This window comes from Mustela nivalis (genome assembly GCF_964662115.1).
Source record: "Mustela nivalis genome assembly, chromosome: 9".
Classification (NCBI taxonomy): Eukaryota; Metazoa; Chordata; class Mammalia; order Carnivora; family Mustelidae; genus Mustela; species Mustela nivalis.
In genome coordinates, this window is record NC_139028.1 from 61,244,175 (window position 1) to 61,270,851 (window position 26,677).

General features: G+C 57.9%; 1 protein-coding gene across 4 annotated transcripts; it reads left to right on the plus strand.

Moving 5' to 3' along the window:
- The first annotated feature begins 878 nt into the window (after positions 1–878).
- WNT11 (Wnt family member 11) lies at positions 879–21,448 on the plus strand. 4 transcript variants are annotated; one of them, XM_082684133.1, is made up of 6 exons: positions 879–1,177; positions 4,989–5,171; positions 12,182–12,417; positions 13,964–14,241; positions 17,023–17,315; positions 20,636–21,448. In XM_082684133.1, exons 2-6 carry the CDS (start codon positions 5,089–5,091, stop codon positions 20,808–20,810), a joined length of 1,065 nt encoding a protein of 354 aa, XP_082540259.1. In that variant the 5' UTR covers positions 879–1,177; positions 4,989–5,088; the 3' UTR covers positions 20,811–21,448. The 4 variants fall into 4 exon arrangements, with proteins under 4 accessions (XP_082540259.1, XP_082540258.1, XP_082540260.1 ...); XM_082684132.1 differs by lacking the exon at positions 879–1,177 and adding an exon at positions 1,185–1,285; XM_082684134.1 differs by lacking the exon at positions 879–1,177 and adding an exon at positions 2,628–2,750.
- The last annotated feature ends 5,229 nt before the right edge of the window (positions 21,449–26,677 follow it).

Genomic DNA, 26,677 nt, shown 5'->3' on the forward strand with positions numbered 1-26,677 from the left:
AGAAATGAGGGGTGTGTGTGTGTGTGCTGTCAGCCAGAAAGGCCAAGGGGTGGGTGCAGAGAGGGATGGGCACTGACCTAACCAGTCCCAGGGAAGTTGCTTCAGAAACACAGCCCTAGCCCCGGGCCTGCTCCACGCAGAGTAGGACGCACTTCTGTAGTCCCAACTAGTTTCTAAAACCCAGTTCTCCGCCGGTAGCCACCCCCCACCCCCGGGAACAGGAGGCAAGGTGTCCAGAAAACTTCCCCGACAGTCACCCCAGAGGCTGGAACGCCTGCCTTCTTGGGCTTCGGGTTTACAGCGTGCTTCACAGGGCAATGCACTTTCGCTCCTCTTTTCCGCACAAAGCTCGGGATAGCGGATCCCTTTTCCAGAACTAGAAGCAGAAGTCTAGAGAGGTGACCCCTCGAAGGACGTCCTGGGACGCCAACGCAGTCCTCGGGCCCCCAGACGTGTCAAGTAACCGAGCTGCAAGACAAACACCTCGTGATACCAGCCAGGCTCCAGGCTGAGACCGAAGCAGGACTTCCCTGGGAGCCTTGGCTTCCTCCTCTGTCAAACCAGACGGGCAGAGGCTCCTCGCTCGACTGGCTGCGAGCTCTAGAAACCTGCCCTCCCTGGGCCCCCACGCACCACAGGGGCGCAGGACGCCGGCAGCAGGCGCGTTTATTAAACACCAGCTACGGCTAATAAGTCCCCCCTTTGTAACACATCAGGGTGCGAAGTCCTCTGTGCCGCCGGCGCCGCGGGTCCGTGGCGTCCGCGGGGATCCCGCCCCCGCCCCCCGCGCGCGGCCGGAGCCACCCGGTGGGGTTTCGGCGCGCTGACGTGGGCGGATCAAAGCGACTGCCCGCGCCTTATAAAGCTGTTCGGGCGGCCGGCGCCGGAGACTGTGCGGCGCGAGGAGAGCTCGGGCGAGCGGGCGAGCGCAGGCCCCGAGAGCCCGGCGCAGCCCTGTGCAGCCTGAGTCCGCGCTGCCAGCAGTCCTCGCGGAACCCGAGCCGGCCGCCGTTCGCGGGGATCCCGGGCGTCCTTCTGCGGCTGCCGCGTGAAGACGGCGCCGTCGCCGCCTGCCCAGCCCGGAGAGCGTTCGGGGCCGCTGGGGGCCGCGCTAGCCATTCCCCGGACCGCCCGGGCAGCGGGGCACTCAGGGCGCGCCCGCCGAGCGCCTCAGGAGGTGAGCCGCGGCCGCCCGCAGCGCGCTGGTGCTCAGCGGGGACGTGCTGGGGCAGGGGCGTCCGAGTCCGAGGGGGACAGCACGACCCCGTAGGGCACAGACTCGCGGGTAAGCACATCAAGTCCTCCTCCACACCTCCCCTCTGCGATTCTCCGAGGAGTCTCCTGGAGGAGCGCAGCCCTGGGGTGCCTAGGGGGCGCGGGCCTTCCCGGTCTGTATGCTGGAGGTTGCTTGTGCCGATTGTGCGGGTCGCTGCCAGCCTTCCCCGCCCGGTTCCCCCGATTCGACCCTCTCCCTCCCACTCGGCCCGAGAATGAGATCATGCCCGAGCCATCCCGGGGGTGGGGGACTTGGATCGTGCGGCTGGGCAAGAGGGTGTGTATGGCGGGGTGGGAGAAGGTGGCCAAAGGCAGAGAACTACTGCAGCTCCTACCAAATTGGGGGGTGGGGGGGGGATGTGGTAGCGGAAGCTTCGCTTTGAGACTGACTCCCCGAGGCGGCGGGGTAAGGGGAGAACTGGGACTGTTTACGGACCTGAGCTCCAGACTGGGGGTGGGGTGGGGAGGAGGAGAGCCCTGTCCCGGGACGGAGGCACATCTGGAGCCGCCACAAACATCTGGCTGAGTTCGCGCACGAGCCCCACACCTCCCACCTCGTGGGGGTGAGGTGTCTCCGTGACCCTGAGGGTCCTTAGGCTCTCAGGGTCCGGCTCCAGAGGGGTGGCAGGACGTATCTCGGGTCCTCCCACCCCACCCTTCCCTCTTAAAATAACCCGTCTCGCGGGTAACCGGGCGCGTCTTTCGAAGCAGAGCAGACAGATTTCGCAAGACTCCCCACTGGGGTCAAAGCCGGGTTGTGGGCCCGGCCTAGCTTCGCGTCGCAGGTAACCTTGAAGCGGTCGCTCGGCGTCACCGGCTAGCAGGGTCGGCTCTGCCAGCTGCGCAGCCAGAGGCTTCAGGCCCGGCCCGCGCCGACGTTGCCCGCGGCGTTGACACTCGGCCCCGAGCGCCGCACCCGCTCCCGGCCCAGTGAGAGCTCATCCCGGTAGGGAAGGCTCCGCGTGGCCCCAGCGGCTCGACTTAGAGGGGCGGCCGCCTTAGCGGCGGCTTTTCCAAGGACTTCCAGAGCCCAAGCCTTATAACCACCTGTTGGAGCGGATTGCGGCTACTGAGCTCACGGTGCACAGCCCGGGAGGCCACTTCTGTCGCCAGCTGCAACGGAGTAGCTTAGGCCTTAACCCCAGCGCGGGGTGGGGAGGGCAGCTTGTGTCTCCCAAAGACGCTGCGCTTTGACGCTGGCCCGCTACGCGCCTGACCCCAAGGGAGTTTCCGCGCTGAGCCTGAAACAAGGGGTCGAGCCGTTCGCGGCTGACCGCGGCAAGTGGATGTCTTATACAACGACCAGCGCGGAGAGGGCACTTACTCTACGCCTCATCTCATCCTCAGACGGGGACACCTGGGCCCAGAAAGAGAAGGGGACTTGCCCAAAGTCCCACCGCGCAGGAGGCAGCTGCGGATCCCACCGCGAACCCCGGCGTAGCGCCCCCTGGCGGGCCGGGGGCTCGGGGAAGCAAGTGCGTCCTGACCCGCCGCGCGCGGTTTGAGGGTGACCCCACAGCCGGCGACGCTGTCCTGGACTCACTTACACGGGACAGGAATAATCCGTTAGGACTCAGAAGGCCAGGCCAGCGATGTCTCCTAGCGACGTGCAGGGCTGGTGGAGTGAGAAGCCCAGGACCACGGGGCCTCTCAGGAAAGACCTGGAGTGTCCGTAGGCCTGAGTCCCCGTTTGCTGTGACCAGGGCGGCCCCTCCTCTCCCTGGGCGAGTAGGGCTGGACACGAATGCCCCGCTGTGAATCCGCACTCTCCTCTGTCCGCTTGCAGTTCCTTCCTCCTCCCCACTCTGGAATGCAGGGCGCCCGATGGGGGGCGGGGTAGGGGGTGGAGGGGAGCCCACATTTCGGGACAGGGTGGGGGCGAAAAGAGACAGTGACTGGAGTTTTGATCCTCTCCCCTCCCCCCGTATCCAGCCGATATACTTCTTGTCCGCTGGAGTGTGGCAAACTTTCAGGGCTGTAAGACAAAAGGTTTGGATGCAGGCTGGGTGGGAAGAGGGGGCTCAGTTAACACTGAGAACCCCTCTGAGACCCCTAGCCTTGGACTCAGCACCTCTGTAGTGAGCGGTTCGGTGTTAGGACCCTAGCAGGAGACTGGGAAGGAGGAAAAAGAAACGTAATTCAGGGTTTCATCCCTGCCTTCTGGGTTGTACCGCAAGCTTTCAGAAAACAGTGCTATTTCAGATCTGTGTGTGTGCTTGAGGCATACACGTACACGCACACACTGCATAGGTATTCGTAACAGTGGAAACTCAGGCAGAGAGGGGGGGCTCAAAGGCTCGCAGGCTCCTGCGATGCTTAGAAGACTTCGGGAGATGTGCGGTCGAGTCCAGTCCCTTGTTTCATACAAGGGGAAACAGCCTGGGGGAGCTTGGAGGGCTCGCCCAAACTCACACAGACAGATGAGAACGCCCCGGTTCGGCTCAAGCGCCCTCTGTAAGGTGGGCGCCGTCTCCTGCAACTCCCCGAGCCTTTTAGAAAGGAATCCCTTTGTCTCTGCTCCTCCCCAGGGGAGAGGGGCTGCAGAGTTGTGTTTGTCTCCGGGAGAACGCCAAGTGTTGGTAAATTTGAGAGAAGCCGGGAAGGTAGTTAACGAGGTGAGAATGAAGAGAGGGAAGACCAAAAATGGGGGCGGGGGGGGGGTGTAGAAGAAAAAGCCGGAGAAGCGGCCCTGCGACCTGCGGGAGGGCTGGGTAATGGTTGCTCCGCGGCCCCAGGATGCCCCCTGGCGGCCAGAGGCGGCATCGCGACGGCTAAGTGAGCAGGCTAAGCGTTGGCGGGGCTGTCCCGCCTTGGCTCCGGCCTGGGCACCACCCGACCCTTCAAAGTGGGCGGGGCGGGGGGGGCGCTAGGCGGGGACTTGCAGACTCCCGACCACTGTGCAAAGACCTTTGGCATCTCATTTCTCATCGTCACCTTCACTGATGCCCGGAGCAAGTTTCCATTTCCTGGTCTGACCATCAGCGAACTAACAGGACACCTAGGAGTAGAACACGGGGCATGGACCTGCAGTTCACTGGATAAACAACGCCGTTCCGCATCTCCGGGCCTCAGATTTCTCATTGTGAGATGGGGATAGCAATAGTACCTATCTCACAGGGTTGCTGGGAGGAGCAGATGCGATCATGAACTTCCTTTATAATCGGCGAATTGTGTCTGAATCCCGGTTGGAATCACATCTGTGTCCCTAGTTTACAGAGGAGGTAAACCGAGGCCCAGCTGGGAAGGAGAATTGCCAAGGCCCTCCCTACGAACTAGTGGTTAATATTTTGGAGATAACGCGGATCCTGGGCCCGCCATCTGCCCTAGCGCACGCCCGGCCTCGGCCCTGACCCCCTTCCTCCTCCCGTTTCCGTCCCTCGCGAGGTCTGTCTGTGCCCAGCTGCTCCCTCTGCCTCTGTCTCTGACCGGCCCTCTGCCTCTCTGGTCCAGTCCCCCTTTCCCTGCGCACTGGCAGGCTGGATCCCAGCCTGGGGCCGCGCTAGGTGGACACGCCCTCGGCCGCGCTCGGGCGACACCTAATTTGAGCCAGACGCCTGCAGCGTCCCAGGCAGTGCGGGGCGGGAGGCGACGCCCGCCGCGCGCTCGGCCTCCCCGGCCGACCCCTCCTTTGTAATTTGAATAACCCCCCCCCCCCCGCGGCCCCAGCCCTGCGCGTCGCCTTAACACGCCGCCTTCGCTCTCCCCGACTGCAGGCGGCGTGCGCTCAGGACGAGCGGCGGTGGCAGTGCGCGCTGCGGGACTTCCGTGCAACTCCTCAAGGGTGCGACCCCCGAGCGCGCGTGCCGCGCCACCATGAGGGCGCGGCCGCGGGTCTGCGAGGCGCTCCTCTTCGCCCTGGCGCTCCAGACCGGCGTATGCTACGGCATCAAGTGGCTGTAAGTGGGGACATCGGGTGTGGGACAGGAGGTTGGGGGCAGCGGCTAATGTGGAGGGGCACCCGCTGGGGATCGAGTGAGCATGCCCAGACTCAGGAGCAAAAGTTGGCATGGGGGTCGTGGACAAGTCACTCTTTTTAAGCCTCTTTTTCCTACTGTGTAAAATACTGTCCTACCTCCCCGAGAGTTGGGAAGCAGGACCCAGATAGGGCATGTGGAACGACAGAACTGCCTGGTTCTGTGCGGCTTAGCATTTCACAAGACCTCAACGGGGACAGATGGAAAAAGACAATGTGGTCCACTGGGCCAATGGACAGGCTCTGTGCTGCTCTGCTCCCTGGCCTGCTCAGTATCATGTTTCCTGTCAGTCTCCTGACCCTAGTAGAAGATCTCAAACAGCCCTGACCCCCTCCACCTGGGTGACCTTGGAGGAAGGGTTGCTCAACCTCTGGGAGCCTCAGTGTCCTCTGTCGAAGGAGGGAAGGAGTCTCTAGCTAACTCTGATCAGATGAGAAGCGGCTCATGAAAGAACTTGGTAAACTGTCAGATGCTGTGCACATGTGATGGGTGTTCCTTTAGACAGAAATTATTAATGGACCGGTAGGTGGGAGATGGAGTCTTTCTTCCATCCAGCAGAAGGGAGTGCCTGCTCTGGACAAGGCTGTGGGCCAGGCCGTGGAGGGGAGAGAGGAGTAAAACCCAGCCCCTTCCTGGAGGAGCTGCCCTCTGGGCTGGAAGAGATAAGCCCAAGCTGTAAATAACTCCAAGTGCGTTAGGAGGGACCAGGGCAGTGGTATGGGCGCCCAGGGGAGGGGAGACTACCCGGTAGGGGGCACATACTTGGGACCCTGGGGTGATCTGTGAGCAGTGGTGCCTGAGGTTGGGCCTGAGGAGTCTCTGGGACTTTGGCGGGTGGGCTCAGTGGGGAGGAGGGCACTTTGGGTGAAGGGACTCTATTCTGAGTGGTGGGGAAGCCCAGGACAGGACAGGTCTGGAGTCGGGGTGGAGTGGGGGCCACACAGATAAGAAAGGCAGGGACAGATTATGGGGACTGGGGAGGGGCTATGAGGAAGGTTCGTGGATTAGCTGCAGGACAGGGCAATTGTGGCTGGGCTGCCAGCAAACAGTCCTGAGGTCACTGGCCATCCCCTCCCGGGGGCTGAGTTATTGATTAATTGGTGATTCAGGAAGGGGAACCCCATCTTCTTTCTTGTATTTCTTGTCTGCAAGGAGAAGCCTGGGCTCAGAGGCTCTTCTCAGCTGCTTCTGATTAGTGTTTTGAAATGTCAGCCACCTTCTCCTGCTGGTGCCTGGCACTGTGCCAGCTGGTGGGAACCTCTGATCAGAGCATCCAAGCCCTCCTCACCCTCCACACCATTGTATAGATAAGGCGACTGAGGTCCCCAGCAGGGGGAATGATTTGCCAGAAAGCATAAGGAGCATCAGAGGCCAAGAAAGAGCCTTGCTCCTCCTAGTGGGGGATGCCACTACCATTCCCGTGCCAGTGGGAGAGCTGAGGCTCTGACAAGCCTGTGGCTTGCACGAGCCCCCCTGTGGCACGTGGCCCAGGAGGGCCTGGAATAGATGGCTAGCTAAACCCAGCGTCCATGCTGTCCCCACTGCTTGCCTGGGCTACTGCAAAGATGAACATTCAGTGTCTGCCTTACAGCGGCTCATGTGCTTGGGGTAGATGGACGTGTCCAGATGTGAAGTGGACTTTGGGCTGTGTGCTAGGAGAGGGAGTGTAGGAGCCCAGAGGAGGGGCCGTTAGGATCTCATCAAAGGGAGGTGGCTTGGGCTGGGCTTCAAAGAGTAGGTAGGATTTCGATGGCTAAGGATGGAATGCAAAGCAGGCATCTCGGCAGGAGCAAGAGCAGGGACGCAAGTAGAGAGGCAGGCCAGTGCATCGTGGGGAAGGAGAGAAGCCAGGAATGGTAGGAGCTCCCTTGTAAATCCCGAGACTCCGTTCCAAAAGCTTTAGTCGCTTAAGTTTGATAATACTCTCATCAGGTCCAAGATATTCTTATCACTAGCGTTTTACAAATGAGGAAACTAAAGAACAGAGAGGTTCAGTTACTTGTCCAAGATCACGCAGCTAGTTAATGGTGACTGTGGGATCAGAACCCAGGCAGATGGGCTCTATTCGCCGAAGCCCCGTGATAGTGGTTAAACTCTTGCTGGACCTGAAGATATAGGGAGAGACTGGAGTGGAGTTTACGCATAACAAACTGTGTGTGTGAGTGTGTGTGTGTGTGTGTGTGTGTGTGTGTGGCTTTGTTACATACCAAGCACTGTTCTGAGCACTTTTTTTTTTTTTAAGATTTTATTTGGGAGAGAGAGTAGAAATGGAGAAGGGGGGAGAAGTAGGCTCCCCGCTGAGCAGGGAGCCAGAAGTGGGGCTGGAGCCCAGGACCCTGGGATCATGACCTGAGCCGAAGGCAGAGGCTTGACTGACTGAGCCACCCAGGCGTCCCTGTTCTGAGCACTTTATGTATATTATTTCATTTGAATCTCCCAACCACCATGGGGGGGGGGTTCTGCTGTCACCCCATTTGAATAGAACAGGAAATGGAGGGACAAGGGGCCTCTAACTCCCAGTGTGTCACAGTTAGTAGGCAGCAGAAGCAAGATGTGGAATTAGGAGGTCTGACTGTGGCTTTGTGGTCACAGGGAACCATGGAACAGTGGGCCCAGGAGGCTGGGGGCTTACCCAGGAGACTCACCTGTCCCGGGGTTTCCCCGTGGTCCTGCTGCACTGGGTTTTGGAAAGGGACCTGAAGGTGAAAGGGGCAATTGACACCAAAATTGAAACCAGATGGGGCTCAGTGGCCCAGAATGCTCGCCTGTTGGGAATCTGGGTCTCAGCCTGAGCTTTGCCAGTCCATTAGCCATGAGCCATGCCTCGGGAAAATCAGTGGTTTCTGCCTCTCTGAGTCTCAGTTTCCTCATCTCTAAAATGCGAGCAAAAGAGCCGTAGCCTGGAATCTGGGAAGCTTGGGTTCTGGCTTGGCTCTGCCCAATTGGCTATGTACACATCTGGGAAAGCCTTGCCCTTCCTTGGCCTTGGTGTTCCCACTTGTACGATGAGATGGGGACACTGAGGCCCAGTAAGGGCCAGTGACCTGCCTGAGGTCACATATTGAATGAGCGACTGAGCTGGAGCTGAAACCCCAGCCTCAGTCCCCTAGCCACTCCCAGGAGAACCCTCGACTCCCAGATGAAAGAAACCTTGGCCACCAGCATGCATCCTTGGCACGGACCTTGCTTGTGAACTCTGTTCCCTTGTGTCCTTTCTTCCACCTTCTCCCCCATGTCCCCAGCCCCTGATAAACCAAAATGTTTTCAATTAGGGGTCTGCTGCCGCGAGGTAAGCCGGAGGAGATGTCCAGACGGCTAACTCCCCCGCCTCCCGCCCTAATCCTTGATTACCTCCCCAAGGGGGACTTAGTTAGATACGGTCATTACCACTAATTACCAGATGACCGCATGGCCCTCCTCTGGAGTGGAATCCGCTGCCTCCTGCCTCCAGATCTCCCCGCCTGCGTGCTGCGGCTGGCCGCTCTATGTGCCCCACTCTCCCCCTCCTCGCCCACCAAGGCTCTCCAGGATGCTTCCTGTCTGTCCTCTGCCCTCCTTGGCGGTCTGGGCCTCATCTGGGGGACTTCTCACTGGGGTTTCCTCCTAGTACCTCTTCTCACCTCTGGCTGGGGAGGTGGAGACTGGGTGACTCTAGAGTGGGACAGACCGATACCCAGAGTGGCCCAGGTCCCCAGGCACCAGAAGCACAGAGAACCCCGCCCCACTTTGGAGCCAAAGCACATGGCAGTCAGGAACTGGCTGCACTGAGCTCTCCAAGAAAAGCCTGGGCCTTCACTGTCCATTTCTGGGCTGGAGCAGGAGCCCAGGTTGCCAGGACTCAGAAGGCTGCCTCTCTGCTCCAGTGCCCACTGCGCGCTCCCCGGTGCTGTGCGGGGCATTTTCTCAAATATACCCTTCCCATTGTGAAACAGAAAACTGGCACGGAGGGGAAGGAAGAAAGTTGGGCCAGGATGAAGGGCAGAGCAGGCTCAGGACAGGCTGAGTGTCGGCAGCCCCCAGCCCAGCAGAGGGGGACCCAGGAAGGAAATGCCAGGTCTGCGGGAGGATGGCATCTGGAGGAGATGGGGCATCTGGGCCCCGGAGCGCCTCTGTGTCATCCTCTGTACAAAGGGCAGGGGGTAGTCCTCTCCCAGCCTGACCCCTCTGTGAGCATGGGATGGGGCGTGACGCGAGAGGCTCTGTCAGCTGGGGAACGCTGTGCCTTCGTGGGGTAGTGTGTCCACGTGTGTGGGTGGTGGTAGCTGGGTGCAGGTGGGGGGCTGTACCAACCAGGAAACAGGCTGAGGGGATAGCATCTGGCTCTATGTGGTCACAGCTCCCCCAGTCTAGGCTGCAGGAATCCAGACAAGAGGTTCCCTGAGCGGTCCTGGCTTAGACAGGCCTCTGGGGCTCAGAGGGCTGGGGAGGATTGGCTGGCTCAGCGCAGGTCATGAAACCATGCCTAACTTAGCTCTGCATCCAAAGCTACCAGACATTTCCCTGCTCATGGTTTGGAGGGTAGGGACGGGCCAGGGGTAGCAGTGAGGAGAAACAGCCTAAGAAAGCCTTGATCGATCTGAGGCTGGGCCAGGCCAGCCCGACTGCAGACACCAGACCGGGCCCACTTGTCTTGGCTCTGCTTTCTCTACTTTGGAGTTGTAGCATGGGTGGGGCATGTGGTGGAGAGTGAGAGGCAGAGGGAAACTGACTTATTAGGACCTAACGTAGCTCCTGTTACCCCACTCAGCCCCTCTAAGGCCTCTCGGAGTTCCCATTTTGTAGGTGTTGCTCAGAGAGGCTCAGCAATTTGCCCAAGGTGAACAGGACATACAAGGCAGACCTGGAGCTAGAACCCAGGTCTCTGACTCCCTCTGGTCCGGCATTCACCCAGCAATAAGCAGAGGCAATCCCATGTGTGAGTGCGCCAGATGTTTTATATGCATTATCTTATTGAAGTCTTGCCCTGACCTTTTGAAGTGGAAATTGTCATTTTCTTATAACAGATGAGGACCACAAGGCCCAGAGAGGTTGGGTAGCTTACCCATGTCACACAGCTGTGCCCTAAGTTGGGCTCTTTCCTGGGCCAGCCCATGAGCTGGAACATCTGGGTTATAACTGTGGATGGGTTCTGTGTAGCCATTAGACTCAGGGCTCCTTGGGGAAAGGATCTGTGTCGTGTTTGTTACCAAATGAGTTCAGGAGGAGTTGGTGCTTAGTAAATATTTCTTCCACAAGTAGATCAAGTTCATTTGTTCATTTAGCAAGGGGAAAGGTATTCCTGGGCAAGGACAAGGTGGTAGGGTTGTCCCCCTTCAGGGGAGCCGGGAGTCTGGTGTGACCAGATGTTAAGGTCAGGATGCTGGAGAGGGGGCCCAGGTTTGCAGCAGCCCTTGGCTGGTAGGAAAAGAACCACCAGTTCAGGGACTGTAGTAACTCCCTCCCTGAGTGTCGAGTGGGTGTGTCAGTCATGGGCAGAGCACATGAGGCGCACTGAGTTACTTCCCCCTGGTAATGCTGAGAGGTTGCTGGCCTAGGAGAGGAGGCCAAGTGACTTGCTCAAGGTCACAAGGGAGAACGACAGACCCCGGAGTCTGCCCCTCCCTGTACTGTTCTTTCGCACGGTACTATCTCCCTAGGCAGGGTCCTGGGAGATCTTGGCCTCAGTAGGTCTCAGCCCTGACCCTAATAGACTGTGGTGCTCACAGCAAGCAGGGAGGGCCCCCCAGCACTGTGGCTGCAGATCAGCATCCGCTCCCCCCCCCCCCCCCCCCCGCCCCCAGCCCCACTTCCTCCCGCGTCTCTGCTGGCTTGCTGAGGGCCAGCTGGCTCTGGGGCAGGGGATTAGTCTATGCAGATCCCTTTAAGGCTGTTGGGGTCCCTGTAGCATGCACTTAGAGGAGATGCCTCAGAGGAGAAACGTGCATCCAGGATGGACCCCGGCTCCTGCAGCTTTGCAGTCCCAATACCTAGATCCGGGATCAGGAAAGCTCCTCGATCCTGTAATGTCACCTGGGTTCATAAGTGACCCCCAGGCCAGCCTTTCCCAAAGTCTGGATGAGGTCAGCGTTTCTCAGACAAAGGCCTTTGTGCTAAGCTGCCTCCTGAGTTAAACAAAACCCAGCCTGTTGCTTTGCTGTGGGACTTCTCAGGGCTTTTAAAATGTAAATGTGTATCAGTTACTCTCCAAAGAGGGATAGAGTATATCAGGTTCCCCAAATGCACTTATGCCTGGATCCCTTTTTTCAGAGTGTCTCACTGGAACCCATTCTGGGAAATAGAGTTTGCAGGTACAGACTCCGAAGCCCAGAAGAGGACAGTAATTTATCTAGGGGCACACAGCAAGTTCATGGCTATGTGTAATCTATCACAAAATTGAGTGGCTCCTTAATCCTTTAATAAATTCCTTTCATGTTGTGGGATTTTACAGCCCCATAAATGACTTTAATAATTAAACAGAGGGATTTATAGTAAGCTCCTAGCTCCTCCTGTGCATCTAGTAAGTGCTCAGTTAACGGTAAGGATTATGGTGGGACTGTAATCATTTAGCACGCAGTGTGGGGGCCCAGCACATACAGGGACTTGGCAGGGACTGAATGTTGAACAAGGAGTCGTAATTCACAGGAATTAAACAAGGAAGCGGGTGTGAGTGCTCTGTGACCCATAAAACGGTTTATTGTTAGGATAATGATAGCAAAGCCTAGATAGGGAGGAGGTCATGATCCTGCATTATGAATGAAGGCCTGACACAGAGAGGGATGATGATGTACCCAAGGTCACAGGGAGGGGGAGGGGGAGGGTCTTTGTGTCTTGGTTTCCCAGCTCATTCTAGCAAAGGCCCCCAACCGCATTGAGGGAAGGCTGGGACCATAGGGCAGGCGGCCCGTCATGACACTCTTTCTTCCTGTGGGTTGTTGTCCTCCGGCGGCATGCAGGGCACTGTCCAAGACCCCGGCGGCCCTGGCGTTGAACCAGACGCAGCACTGCAAGCAGCTGGAGGGGCTGGTGTCTGCACAGGTGCAGCTCTGCCGCAGCAACCTGGAGCTCATGCACACCGTCGTGCACGCCGCCCGCGAGGTCATGAAGGCCTGCCGCAGGGCATTCGCCGACATGCGCTGGAACTGCTCCTCCATTGAGCTTGCCCCCAACTACCTGCTTGACCTGGAGAGAGGTAGGGAGCCAGCACGGGCTGCCAGGGCTTGTGGCATGCGTGCCGGTGGGGATGGATGATTTCGGGCATACAGGTATGTGTCTGGGTAGGTGGGTGAACTCCTGGGTGGATGGATGGATGTTGATTTCTCTGCGGTGGGTGGATGGGTGCCTAGGTTGGGGGGTGGATGGGGGCGTGGAGAAGAATATAGGTGTGGATGGATGGGTGGCTGAATTTAATCACAGATATGGGTATCCAGGCATGAATTAATGAATAAAGGAATACACAGGGAGTGGATATAACAGTGTAGGGCTAGTACAAATGCTTGTGTACCCGAATACGCAAAGAAAGGGTGGATGTGGCCCAGGAGGACAGGACAGCCCACCCTCAGGCAGACAGGTGTGCACGGGTCCTTCTAGACAGAGGTGACTGCCGATGCTGTGAAATGCACAATGAGAGGTAGGGGCTCCACTTTCCAGAGCAGGTGCCTTCTGGGGTAGATTTTGGAGGGGGAGGGTGTTGATGGGCAGAAGGGCCCCAGAGGATCTAATCTCTCCCCCACAAGGTTAACAGTTAAGGTTTGTGGAGCACTTGACAAAGCTTCCTTCCTTCCCAAAGATCTGAACTCTAGAGCAAGCCTGTGAGGTGGGTGTTATCATTCCCACTATACAGTTAGGCAAATTGAGGCTTGAGAAGGGGAGGTGACTTGTATGAACCTAAGGGGAGAACACTCTCCAGCAGAGACACGTTGGGCTCCATCCGGATTGGTTTCCCGAGGCTGCTGTGACCAAGTCCCACGAACAGGAATTCTAACACCAAAGCTGTATGGTGCAGGGTTCTGGAGGCTGGAAGTCTGAAATCAAGGAGCTGGCAGGCCTGTGCTCCCCGCCGATGACCTGGGGAGGATCCTTCCTTGCCCCTTCTGAACTTTTGGTGGTTGCCAGCAGCCTCGGTGTACCTTAGCTTGTCGAAGCTTTGCCTCAATCCCTGCTTCTGTTGTGTGGGGTTCCCCCCGCCATGGGTCTCTGTATCCATGATTCCCCCTTCCCATAAGGAAGTAGTCATTGAAGTTGGGCCCACCCTGTCCAGGACGACCACATCTTAGTTCCATGACACCTGCCAAGACTGGTTCTAAATGAGGTCATGTTCACAGGTACCAGGGGTCAGAACTTGGCCTTCTCTTTTTGGGGAACACATTTCAACCTCTTTGCACACTCATCTGCCCTTTGAGGCATGAGTCCTTTGAGGAGTAGCCCCTAACGGTGAGTGCAGGGAAACGGGGGAAGATCCAGAATTGTGAATGTGTGGAAGCAAGGGTGCCCATTGGTGTGTGGGCTTTGCGGGCCTGCGGGGGGCATTTGCGAGCAAGTGTCCAAGTCAGCTGATGTATGTGTGGGAGAATGGGCAAGTGACAGGTTCATGTCCCTAGTGTCGTCCACCTGGTTGTAGCCCCTGTCCCCTGCCAGCCCCACCAAGGCAGGCAGGGGCTCAGGACGGGGCCCTCAGGCCTGGGTGGGGTCCTGTCCCCTGGGTCACCAGCCCCGGCTGACCCAGCACCTCCCCCCAGGGACGCGGGAGTCAGCCTTCGTGTATGCTCTGTCGGCGGCCGCCATCAGCCACGCCATCGCCCGGGCCTGCACCTCCGGCGACCTGCCCGGCTGCTCCTGCGGCCCCGTCCCAGGTGAGCCACCCGGGCCCGGGAACCGCTGGGGAGGATGTGCGGACAACCTCAGCTACGGGCTCCTCATGGGGGCCAAGTTTTCCGATGCTCCTATGAAGGTGAAAAAAACAGGATCCCAAGCCAATAAACTGATGCGTCTACACAACAGTGAAGTGGGGAGACAGGTAACCACCCACCCCACCCACCCCAGATGGTTGTGCTTGTGCCAGTCGGCAAGGAGAGGGCCACCAGTGCGCCCTGATGGCGGGGGTGGCGGGAGGCGGGGGACGGGACCCAATCCACCCACACCAGTGTGCTCCCATCCTCCTCCCCTCCCTGTCCCGCTCTCCCCTTTCTAGATGCTTGGGGCCTACTTGTCAGGCTCCTCCTCCTCTAGGGGGTCCACCAGGATTTGAATTGAAAATGTTGGGTGGAGCAGAAGGAGCACTGAGCTGGGAGTCCAGAGCTGCAAGTTCCCACCTTGGCTCTGGCACTAAACTAGCTGGGGGACGTTGGGCAAGTCACTTCCTCTCTGGCCTCAGTTCTTCCCATCTGTAAAACGGACGGGCTTGCTGCTCTCTAATCCCCCTTGGCCATGTTCCTGAGGATCCTCCCATGGGGCACTTGGGCCTCGGCTGGGTGTGGGAGGAGGCGTGGGGAGGATTGTGGGGTGAGAGCCTTAGCCTATGGGGTGGTCCCCTTGGCCCTACTGGGGACTCCCGCCCAACTCCAGAGCGCAGTGGGCCCCCAACATGTGTTACTCTCAGTATCTCCTTGATTCCTCACCTCATTCCACAGAAGGTTGGGGTGAATGTGTAAGTAAATGAATGGACCTTTTTATTTTTAGAAAATTAAGAAAAAGAAATCCTTCATACCAATGTGAGCACCAGGCCTTGTGGTGGCTGTCCTGTAGTCCACAAACCCCACCCCCCAGTGAGGAGGCCCTGCCGTCCCCCTTACTAGCGGGGGGCCCAAGGAGGCACTTCAGGTGCATGTGGCATCCCATGGTTGCCTGCGGCCTCAGCAGGCCCATCGTACAGAGGCAGCAAGGGAGGCAGAGAGAGCCTAGGTGGCTTAGCCAAGGATGCAGGGTGCGATGGAGCCCAGGTCTATGGGACTCCAAGCCCAGAGGTTTCCACGTCCTCCCCTCACTCTCTCACTGGTCTCTTTCCTGGAAAGATTCTAGGATGTCCAAGCCATATCTGGAAAGTTGGGGAAACTTAGGCCATGAGCCCCTAGTGGAGACTGTAGCAGGGTCTGGCCAGGGACTCAGGACCTTGCCTCCCAACCCTGCCGCCTGCCCCCATCCTTGAGAATCCCGCCCCCAGCCCAAGAGCCCAGCCTCACTCCTACCCACGGCCAGGCCTGAGCCTCATGCTGCTGGGGGCACAACCATCCCCACACCATGCAGTCCAGACGGGCTCCTTAGCCTCACTGGGGCTATCCCTGGGGCCCTGGTGCCAAGGAGCTGGCCTCCCTGGGGCCATCTGCAAAAGGACCCAGTCCCCTCCCCAGTGGCCACAGGGCTCATGAGAGTTAAACGAAATAGCAAACAGGGGCCCATGGAGGGTGTCAGGAGGCTCAGGGCCCTTCCCACCCACGTGAGCTGGGGAGCTAAACGTAGTTACCTGTCTTCGATGATTCAAGAGTACCTGATGCCCTTGAGAGGCTGAATGTGCCCTTCAAGCAGGGTCATCTCATTCCTGTGCTCCTCGCAGGCTTTGCTGAGCCAATTCTGATTCTAGACCCAGTGGACTCCCTCATTCCCCACTTCCTGGCACCGGTGAAGGAGAGGAGCCCTGGGACCTTACCAGCTCCTGCACTAACTAACCGAACGATTTGGGGCAAGTCTCTGCCCTCTCTATGCCCCCATTTCCCCATCTTTCTAATGCAGGGGTAGACCCAGGGGACACGGGTCGTAAGCCTTGTAGCTCTACAGAAGGGAGGCAGGAGGGCTGGCCTGGGCAGAGGGATCCCAGTCCTGTGTGCAGAGAAGCAAGGGTTAAGATGCAAAACTAAACAGCCTGCAAAAGACATCTGTCTTAACTCATGCCCCTCAGGTACACTTGGGGAAACTGAGGCCCGAGGAAGATGATGGCTATAGAGTCATTTCAGAAGCCGGGGCTAGAGTCTCCCTAAGCCCTAGAGCCCAGGCCTCCCAGCTCCACCACAGTCATTAGACTGATTTTCAGACCGGGGTTAATTTGACTTTTTTGAGTTTGCAAAACCGTTTCATTCACATCCTCTCATGGAATCCCTGTGGCAGTTCTGCGGATAGCAGTTTCGAGCCTGCCCTGCACAGAGTAGGGCAGAGCTGCTGATCAGTGGAGGGGCTTGCTGGGGGTCACCCAGTGGTGGGGGGGAAGGGCCAGCCAGGCGAGGGAATGCGCCCCCATGACTTCCTGCCTCTCCACCCCCCACAATCATCATTCCTCCCCTTCTCTTTTTCCCCTTTCTCCCAGCAAACATTCAGTGAGCTCCAGTTTTGTGCAAGAAAAAAGCATGGAATTATTGAAAGCCATGGTTTTTGGAATTGCCCTCAGACCCGAGTTCAGATCCCAGCTCCAGGATTTTCTAACTGTGCAACCTTGAGCTTGAGACTTGGCCTCTCAGAGCCCTTGCTTCCCCATTTGAAAATGGGGGAAAGAAAGGCTACCTCCCGTGAAGGACTGTTAATGATGACGAAGCTATATTAAGTGCTCGGGTACTTGGAATCAGTTATCACTACAAATACCACTCCTTCCTTTCCTGTCCTTCCTAGCCACTGCCCAAGCTGGAGAAGGAGCTTAGAACCTATAACACTCCCCAGCTTCAGAGCCAAAAGCTCTCTTTCTTGAGGCCCAGAGTAGGCGACGACTCCCTGAGAGCACCCAGCATGTGGGGAATAGGGGGTAGGCAGCAGGGTCCCCGAGCAGGCCAGGGAGGGGACCCTGGCCGCCCAGCCCGACGCCGTCCCCTGTCTGCAGGCTCTGCGCGCCTCTCTGGAAATGAAGTGTAAGTGCCACGGGGTGTCTGGCTCCTGCTCTATCCGCACCTGCTGGAAGGGGCTGCAGGAGCTCCGGGATGTGGCCGCTGACCTCAAGACCCGCTACCTGTCGGCCACCAAGGTCGTGCACCGACCCATGGGCACCCGCAAGCACCTGGTGCCCAAGGACCTGGATATCAGGCCCGTGAAGGACTCGGAGCTTGTCTATCTGCAGAGCTCACCCGACTTCTGCATGAAGAACGAGAAGGTGGGCTCCCATGGAACGCAAGACAGGTAAGGGCCCGCCGCCACCTTGGCGGGAGGGGGTCAGCTCTGCCGACAGGCCCTGCCTGCCCCAGCTCAAGGCCAGCACAGAGTCTCACTTCAGCTGACATCTGGGGGATAGAGTCCCTGCCTGGTTGAGGGAGGTGGCCCCAGAAGTGCTGAGCAGAAGTGCCACGGTCTGAGGTACCCCCCACCCCCAGCAGAGCTCCTGGGAGGGGCCGTTGTGTACCTTGCCCGGACATCCTGGATAGAGAAGGACCTGAGGCACGAGGGGGCAGCAGCCAGCCCACAGGCACGCAGGAGTTCTGTACAGATCTGAACACAGAACCTGGGCAGCAGGAGGAGGAGGTCTGGCTTGTGGGCAGACCATGCTCCCGTGTCCCCTGATAGGCACGCACCCACCTCCTGGGCCTCAGCTCTCTCTGCCCTTGGGCCCCAGCCTAAGAGCAGGGCTGAGGTCCCCACAGCTGGCCCCATCACCCCTGCTGAAGCCGGCTCAGGACAGGGGAAAGAAAGAACCAGCAGGGGTGACCTGTTGTGTGCCGGGCATGGCTGATGAGGAATCAGGGCGGCCATGTTTCCCGGGGATAGTTCTGGGGGGACGTTAGTCCCGAACGTTCTCCTAAGAACAGTCCTGCCATCAAATACGATCGGGAAATTCTCTCTGGTGATCTGCAAAGCACGAGGACATTTGAAAGGCTCGGAGGAATCCCACAGTAAAGGATCTGCCTAAGCCAACGTTTCCCAGAGGTGTTTGGCTGTGGAACTCTTTTATTAGGGAGCCCCTAATAGCATTCCACAAAACTAGTGTTCTGCGGGGTTAAAAGAATATTGAACCAGAGCGAGGGTGTCTGAGAACGTGTCTGGCACATAGTTGGTGCCCGGCCAGCATTTGCTTCCTCCGCAGCCCATGTTCCTGTCTCCAGGAGAGGGGGCCTGACGTAGGGGGGGCTCCATCCTCACAGGCCAGGGCAGCAGGCTCTGCGAGGAGGCCCTGGCTCCCATCTGGAGGCCAGATTGAGGGGGGTCGGGCGGAGTGAAGATGGAACCAGGTCAGGCCAGGGAGACGGAAGGAGCGCAAGTCTGGTCTGAGGCAGCCAGGCTGGGTGTAATGAGGAGGGGGTGGGGGCAGAAGGATTCTAGAACCCAGAGAGGTTGGGGAGGGCCTGGAGCCCACAGAGGGTCTCCCTGGGTCCATGGTGGGGATGTGTGCGCGTGTGTGAAGAAAGGATCGTTCCCACCCTGGCGCTGCAGTATGCTTGCTGCGGGACCTTGAACACATCCCTTCACTTCTCTGAGGCTCGGCCTCATCTTCTGTGCAGTGTGGAGGGGCGGCCGGCAGGCACCAGCTACACTTCCGAGGGCCATGTTAGTGCCATGGGAAGGGCTCATTAATGGTGCTCTCCCTTCCCCATCCCCCCGGCTGCTAGGCCTCTGCTGTCCCAGGGGCCCCCACTCTGCTTGCCCCCAAACCACTGACGAGGGCACCCCATCCACCCCATCCCACAGCACCGGCTGCCTCCTTTGCTTTCTCTGAATGCCTTCCCCGACTTGGCCACCAGATTTCCTGCCAGGCTCAGTTCTCGGCCATTCCTCTGAAGATGGCATTCCGCAGACATCTCTATGGGTCAGCTTTTTCTGCAGTTAACAACTGTAAAGTCTCAGTAGCTTACAACTACAGACACTTTCCCACCTATTTATTACGTGAGGCTCTGGCAGGCATAGAGAGGCGGGAGAGATAAGTGGTTGGATTGTGACAGAGGAAAGCCCAAGGAGGAGGGGAGTCCTGAGGTGCCCTGAGCCAGCCTGGACATCAAGGAAAGCTTCCTGGAGGAGGGGGGAACATGAACTCTGCTAGGTGAGGGGATTCGGGAGTACAAGGAATTGGAGGTAAATGAGCTTCGTTAACTGTAAGGAGCGTGTGCATGAGTGGCTGCTCTCTAGAGGCTGGCCCCCTAGCACCGCACCCCCCTCACATCCAGCTTGGTGAAGGGAAGCCTCAGCAGCAGTCAGCATTCCAGTACCCTGGCCCTCTAGTCATGTTCCTTTCAGCAGCCCCTGCACTGATGAAAGCTGCCCTAGGCTCCTGGATCTTGCTCTGAGTCCCATTCTCCCCAGCTCCCTGTCTTGGGCCCTACTACAGACCTTGTCTGGTTCTGGGGTTGGAGGGCAGGTTCCAAACATGGCATGTCAGGGATCTAGAAATAAAAATGAAACTCTTTCCTCTTCCTACCACCCTTTCCTGGAGAAATTGTCCGGAGACCCCCAAGATACGGCTGAGAGGCATGAATGGTGTTGAGTGACTAAGCAGAGTTAGCTTTGTTATGTGGCTTGCCTTGAGTCACATAGCGAGTAAGTGGCAGTGCTGGGATTTGAACCCAGGTCTGTCTGCCTCCGGGGCATGTGTTCTTCCTGCTGTTCCTTTCTGCCCAGAACTGCTGGCACCCCCTACCTGCAGGCCACTGTCACCTCCTGACTCTCCTTCCCTGTGCCCCCTCCTTCCCACCCCATGGCCTCCTCCCAGCCCAGATCTTGGCCTCTCTTTCTCCAGCCTCCGCACTTCCAGCCCTAATCCTTCCATTTGTTCTTGCCTCTTAGATTAGGTCAGGTCCTTTCCCTTTGCCCAAGCTGTTTGTTTTCTTTGCCCCCTCAAACTCTTACCCTCTTCTCCATCTTAGATTGCTGTGTGTCTTACGTGACATGGCCCATATGACCCTCCTCCAGGAAGTCCTCCCGAGCTCTCCCAGACCCCATGCTCACACCATGTAACTCTGGGCAAGCACTGCTTGCCCACAGACTCCTCTGCCCTTAGCTGAGTCCATTACCATCTGTACAATGGGCATAATTCCACTGACCCAAGGATCCTGGAAGGTAAAATACTGGAGGGAAGCACCTAGCACAGAGGGGCCATTGGTTGACAGAGGCTCGCTCTCAGCAAACAGCCTGCCACCTAGTCACTCTGCCTTGCATCTATGTCTTATCCAGAATTATCTTGGGATTGTCCATGTAAACACAATCTTTACATTTGTTGCAATATAATTCAAGATCAGATACGAAGACAGGATCGTTAGAGCAGTTTGAGGCTCCTTGCAGTATTTAGAAGTAGAAGGATCAGAAAACAAAGACACCTCCAAAAAAACAAAACAGTCCCGTCATTCTGATGCGCGCCTATTAGAAATCTAGGGGAAAATGAGAAGTACCCTCTGGGGAAGGGATTAGTTATGATTCCCCTGGGGACCAAGACACCTTCCAAGTGGAGCAGAAGTTAGCGGGAGGCTGGGGTCTGTGGCACTCTGACCACCCCGTGCTCTTTCCCGACCCCGCCCCAGGCAGTGCAACAAGACATCCCACGGCAGTGACAGCTGTGACCTCATGTGCTGCGGCCGCGGCTACAACCCTTACACGGACCGTGTCGTTGAGCGCTGCCACTGCAAGTACCACTGGTGCTGCTACGTCACGTGCCGTCGCTGTGAGCGCACGGTGGAGCGCTATGTCTGCAAGTGAAGCCCCACCTGCACCCCAGGGACCTGCGGAGCCCACCCCCGTCCCCCACCCCGCTCACCAGGCGTCTTGGACACACCCTGCGGAGGGCCGTTTGGGGATCCGGGATGCCAGGCATGGGAGGTGGCTTGGGCTTTGCCTCCACTTGGACAGCGCCAGGGACAGAAGGCCTGGCCACCCTGGAAGGAGGGCCAGCACATCAAAGGAAACCGACTAGATTAAAAATAACTGGCAGCCGGAGCCGGGGAGTGCCTGCGTGCCGCCTTCCAGGCCACTTCGAGAAGCCAGGGCCATGGGCTTGGCAGGACTGGGAAGGACTTGACCTTTCACAGCAAGAGACACCAAGCTCCTGGGAAGGGGGTGGTGGGGTGGGGTGTGCCTGTCCTCCTCAGAATGTTCTGCAGACCCTGCCCTTGAGAACCCCCCACTGGCTTCCCTCAGGGTCTGAGCCTGCTGGGCCCACCACACAGAACCACTAGCTTGGGTTGTCAATGTTTTGTTTTGTTTTGTTTTGTTTCTTCCTCTGGGATGTGGGAGCTACAGAAATATTTATAAAAACATAGCTTTTTCTTTGGGGTGGCTCGCCTCAATTCCTCTTTATATATTTTATATATATAAATAAATATATATAATGATCTCTATTTTAAACAAGCTTTTTAAGTAGCTGTATGAAATACGTGGGGAGAGAACCCCAGCCCACCCCTGCAGTGGCCTCCTCAAGTGAACTTGGAAGGTGCTGGAGGCCGGGCGGGGTGACCTCTCGGGTTTCTAGGCAAGGCGGCTTCCGATTGATGTCCCTAGCCCCCCAGCTCCAGCCCTGATCTCCCCGTAAGATCTCTGGCTCAAGGGCGAGGACAGACGTCTTGAAACATAAACCCAGCTGGCAGATTCTTTGTTCCTCAGGGACACACGCAGGCGGGCGTGCAGGGCCTGGCTGTGTTGTCAGACTTGCTAAGTCAGCTTCCAGAGAAGACCTACCCTGGGGAGTTGGGGACGCAGACCTCAGGGAGGTAGTAACAGACCCAGGCTCTCACCAGCCGTGGTGGGTGTTCTGTGTGACTGTGGGGGAGGCTTCCCCTGCCACCAACCCATGCCTCAGTTTCCCCACTTGTAAAAGGGGGGGTGACAGAGATGAAAGTTTGTGGGTGGGAAAGCCTCCCCCTACCCCCACCTTTGCCTGGGCCAGGCTGCCCTGGGTGTAGAGAGAAGCCCTCAGAGTCCTGTCCTGTGTCAAAAGTGGAGCCTTCGGGATTTGTTCTCTCTAGGGCGGTGGGGTGTGGGGCAAGGAGGGTCAAGAAGGTCACAAGCGTTTGGCTGGAGGTACCTGAGTTGGAGATGGAGAGAGGGCTGGGGCTCTCGAGACCTGGCCATGTGGGAATTGTGGGGTTGATTCGTCCCAAGTGGCACTGGTGGGGGGAGACTGACATGCAGGTTGGGGGAGAGCAGGGCCTTGTAGTCTGGACTGATCATTGCGGGGAAGAGAGAGGGCCGTGTGGCCACCCACCCAAGTCCCTGCCTGGGAGCTCGCGACGGGGTAGCCAGAGTCACGGAATCACAGGCTGGAAGGAACCTCAAGATAAGTCTTCTCGTCTCTCAATCTGTTTTGCCGATGAGGAAATTCCGAGGTGGGAAGGGCCTTTTCCTGTGGTTACAGCACTGATAACGCTGGTGGTGGGGTTGTGGGCATCCCACGGAGAGGCTCTTGCCAGTATCTCTGCAGAAAACTCACTCTGCATTGAACAAGTCCCTGGAACGTGGCTGTCTTCCGGGCCCACAGCTGCCCCTGCTCTGCTCAGCCCGCAAAACCAGTCCCCAGTTCCCTGGCTCGGCATCTAGGGCCTCTCCCCCAGGTCACATAGGTCACTCTTCCAGGCACATTTTCTGCAACTGCCCAGGCATTCCTCCGCCCCCGCTCCAGCCAAAGGTAGATCACGCATGCACTTGTGGGTGCAGAAACCTGACTGCTGGGCCTGCCTCTGGGTATCTGCTGTGCTTGACGGGCCTGGAATGGAGCTTTCCCTGCTGGAGTCCTGTTAAGCTGTTGTGGCCATCTCTGCCAAGCTTTCTCTAGCATCCTGGGTGGAAGGGATCTGTCCCTTCTCAGGATCCCTGCAACCCTCTGAACCATAAAAACAGCCATCACATACATACTCACTGTGGCCAGCCACTGTCTGATCTTCCTTCAAGGCCAAGCTGACTGGCCCTCTCCTCCGGGAAGCCTTCTCTGACCACTCTCCACCTGGGCCTCCTCTGGGTTCTCATGGCCATTGTGCTCCTCTGGGATGTTGCATTGAGCCAAGTTGTAGTACAGGTCTGTGTTGTGTCTGTGTCTGCCTCCCCCACCCATTTGGGGCCTCTTGGTGAGCAGGGACCAGCCCAGTGCACCTGTGGGGCCCCGGGATCTGGGAGTGGCACACCTGGGGCTGAGCTCATGCCTCAGAAATGTTGGATTTGGGGGTGTACTTTGGACCTTAACCAGGACAAGCAAATGAAGAAATCAGACTAAGGGCCCAGAGTGATTCTCAGGGTGATCGCAAACCTATCCATTGCACTCTTCCTGTGTGCAAGTCCAAAGACACTGTCCCAAGTCCTGTTGACAGCAAGCCCCAGGTGGGCATGGTTATCTCTGCCTGGCAGGGGAGGAAGGCAGGGCTCTGCGAGGAGGTGGCTGGCCCCTGATCTCAGGGCAGGTCCATGTGGTGCAGGACTCCGGGGCCCTGGTGTGTCTGCCACCAGACCCCGCCCCCTTCTCAGGAGCCCTTACTCTGGACTGCCCAGGAAGAGCAGTCATAGCAGCCCAAAGACTGCCCGTGGGACAGGGGCGGGGCCTCCAGTGTGAATCCCAGAACCTCGGCTCTCTAGGGCCTCAGGATCTCATTGTGGGCAGAGATTTCGAGCCATAAAATCTTGGTACCTTGGACTTTTGGAGTAGAAATCTTCAAACCATTGCCTTGGAAGAACTGTAGAGGCCCCTGAACCAGTTGCCAACCCCGAGAATTTAAAAAGGCCAGGTATGGACCTGTGGGAGTCAGGACACTGGCCACCAGCAGGACTGCCACACTTGGCCTCCTCCCTCCTGCCTAAGAGGAGCACAGGCCCAGATTGGGCTCTGTGACGCTCAGAAGGCCTGCAGGGGAGGGAGGCTCCCAGAGGATGACAAGACCAGCCACTCTGAGAAGGCTTCTGAACCAAGTGTGGGAGGTTGGCTGGAGACATAGGAGAGTCAGGGCCTGAGGAGGGAGACAAGAAGGCGGCAGAGAGGAAACAGGAACTCCCGAAAAGACGGAGAGATTAGGTTGGTGGGAAAGGAGAGAATGGACAGATAAGGGCCCCTGGGGAGGCCAGGTCAGGCCGGAGAAACAAGCAAGGGGGGCCTGGGCGCAGCCCGGAGCTAGGCTGATGGTCTGTTGTTCCTCAGGTCATGGTGACCAGCTGCCAGGTTACACAGAGCAGGCCTCCAACAGGATGCAGGCCCCAGCTGGGAGCCCCGGACCAAGGGAGACTAGATGGGGTAGAGGGAGTTTGGGGCTGGGAGACAGGAATCCCGGCATATTTTCCACTCTCTTACTGTGTGACTCCAGGCAGCCACTGGCCCTCTCTGGGCATGTGCAATAGTTGTCTCATATAAAGCTCACCATTTTGAAAGGTAGAGCCCAGTATCTCTAATTTACTGATGAGGAAACTGAGACCCAGGGTTATGGAACCGCAAGGGGCAGAGCAGAGGTTCAAGGCCCAGAACTCCCTGGCTGCAAGTCTGTGATGGGCATCTGAGGGATGGAGGTGGCCTCTGGCTGGGAATGGGTATTGACTGTGAACCAGAGTGGCAGATAGGGCATCGCACAGGAGGGAGAGGAGACCGAGCAGTTCTTAATACCTGTCACAGGGACTAGGGACGACTGGCCGGGTGCGGGTTTCAGGAGCTCCCAGCCATGGCCATCAGGCCGCAGCTCAGCCAACACTTTCCAGCGCTGTTCTCCCCAGCTGAGGAGCTCAGCGCCATCACCTGGTGCCTGGACTCCCATGCTGCATCTGTGGGCGGTGGGATGTGTGAGCAGCTGAAGCACATGTGTCCCCCTTGAGTGGGCCCACAACTCCTAGTTAGTGTGGCAGGGAGGACTACAGTCAGAGGACAACCGGGGCCCATCTGGGGGCTTTGGGGATCTGGGGAGGGAAAACCTACCTCTCTCAAAGTGTCAGGAATAGGGAGTAGAAAACCTGGAAGACTTCATGGAGGAAGTGCTGTTTGCACTGGGTCTGCTGAGGAGGATTTCAAGAGCTGGAGGAAATGGCCAAGGGGAGGAGTCTGTGTGAGCAAAGGCACAGCAGCACCTGGTTTGCTGGGAAGAGGCCAGGAAGTGGGGTATGGCTGGAGCTCAGGGGCCTGTGGGCACCAGGCTGCCTTAGGCCCTGGGCTCTTTAGAGCCAGGGTGTCCAAGACCACCCCCACCAGGGTGCTAGCCACAAGCTGGTCTAGCCACCGCCTGCCTGCCATGTCCCCCGCCCACCCGCAGAGATGGCTGGCTTCAGGCAGAGCGATTTAACAGCAGCCTGTTTAATGGGTCCCTTTGCTCCCATAGACCAGATCAATATCCGCTTGGCTCTGTGGGCCTAGGGCTGCTGAAGACATTCTCCTTATCGGCCCCTCAGTCCCCATTGCTTCACCTGCCAGGCTCCAGGGGTGGGGGGCTGGAAGCCTGGGATATGGGTGTGGGGGGTGGCAGAGGTGGCAGATCACACCATCCCAGATACCCCATCCAGGCTGGTCCTCGGGGCTGGCAGGTGAGGACAGAATTTCCAGAGGCCCAGGCCCCAGAGCTCCTGGACAGGGGCACAGCTGTAGTTAAAGCCCAAGTGTTTATGTCTCTAGCGTCTTTGCATCCATAAAAGTGTGCCTTGCTTGCAGGGGCTGGGGATCGGGCGGGCGTCTGGGAGGCGCAGGCCCCCCAGCCCATTGATGCCCTGCCCTTAAGGCACTTCCTAACTCAAGACCCTGATTCAGCTTTTCTTAGATTCTGGCCCACCACCCAAAACATTCCATGGTCCTGGGAGCTCAGGACTCTGGGTTGCTCAGAGTCTAGCATGTCTAGAATCTAAAGAACCTAAGACTATGGCTTTGTTTTCCTCCACGTGACGTGGGAGTGTCCTGGTGATTTTTCTAGGGCATAGATCGTCCTTCTTCTCCCCCAAGAGCACATCTGACCAAGGGAAGGTAGAGCTGGCAGGCAGAAGCCTGCTTGCAGCAGACTGTGGCTCTGGATGCTTCCAGATAAAAGGATAGGTAACCATCATCAGCTGGTAACCCAAAGCCAGCTTCTGGGGACAGGCCACTTGTCTGATGCTCTCCCTGCTGGCGTGTGAAGGAGCTCATCTGACGTGCTCCAAGCGAGATCCCCTAGCAGCCCTCCTACCCCTCAGGTGTCAGTTTGGGGGGGGGGGCATTCTCTTCCTGACAGTTGCTGCCCTTCCCTCCGGCTGTCCCTGAGAGCTCTTCTTCCCACAAGCAGAGACCCCATCGTCACCAGTGATGGATCCTGGATTCTCAGGAATGGGCCAAGGATGGCAGCTGCTGACTGTGCCAAAGCCCAGGCTGGGTCTAAAATTCATTTCTGAAGCCAAGGAAAACAGATATCACCACCTCCAGCACACATACAGCCTCTCTCCCACCCTAACACATGTCCACGTCCACATGGCAGACACTCCACTACCCTCTCTGTATGTTTCCAGAGCATACAAGCTATGCAGGAGGTGACAACCATGGAACAGGCAGGGAGATGGCCATTTAGAGTCACACAGCCAGGGTTTCATCCAAGCCACCACTCCTACAAACCAGGTGACCCTGGACAAGTCTCAGCTCCCAAGATGCCATTACC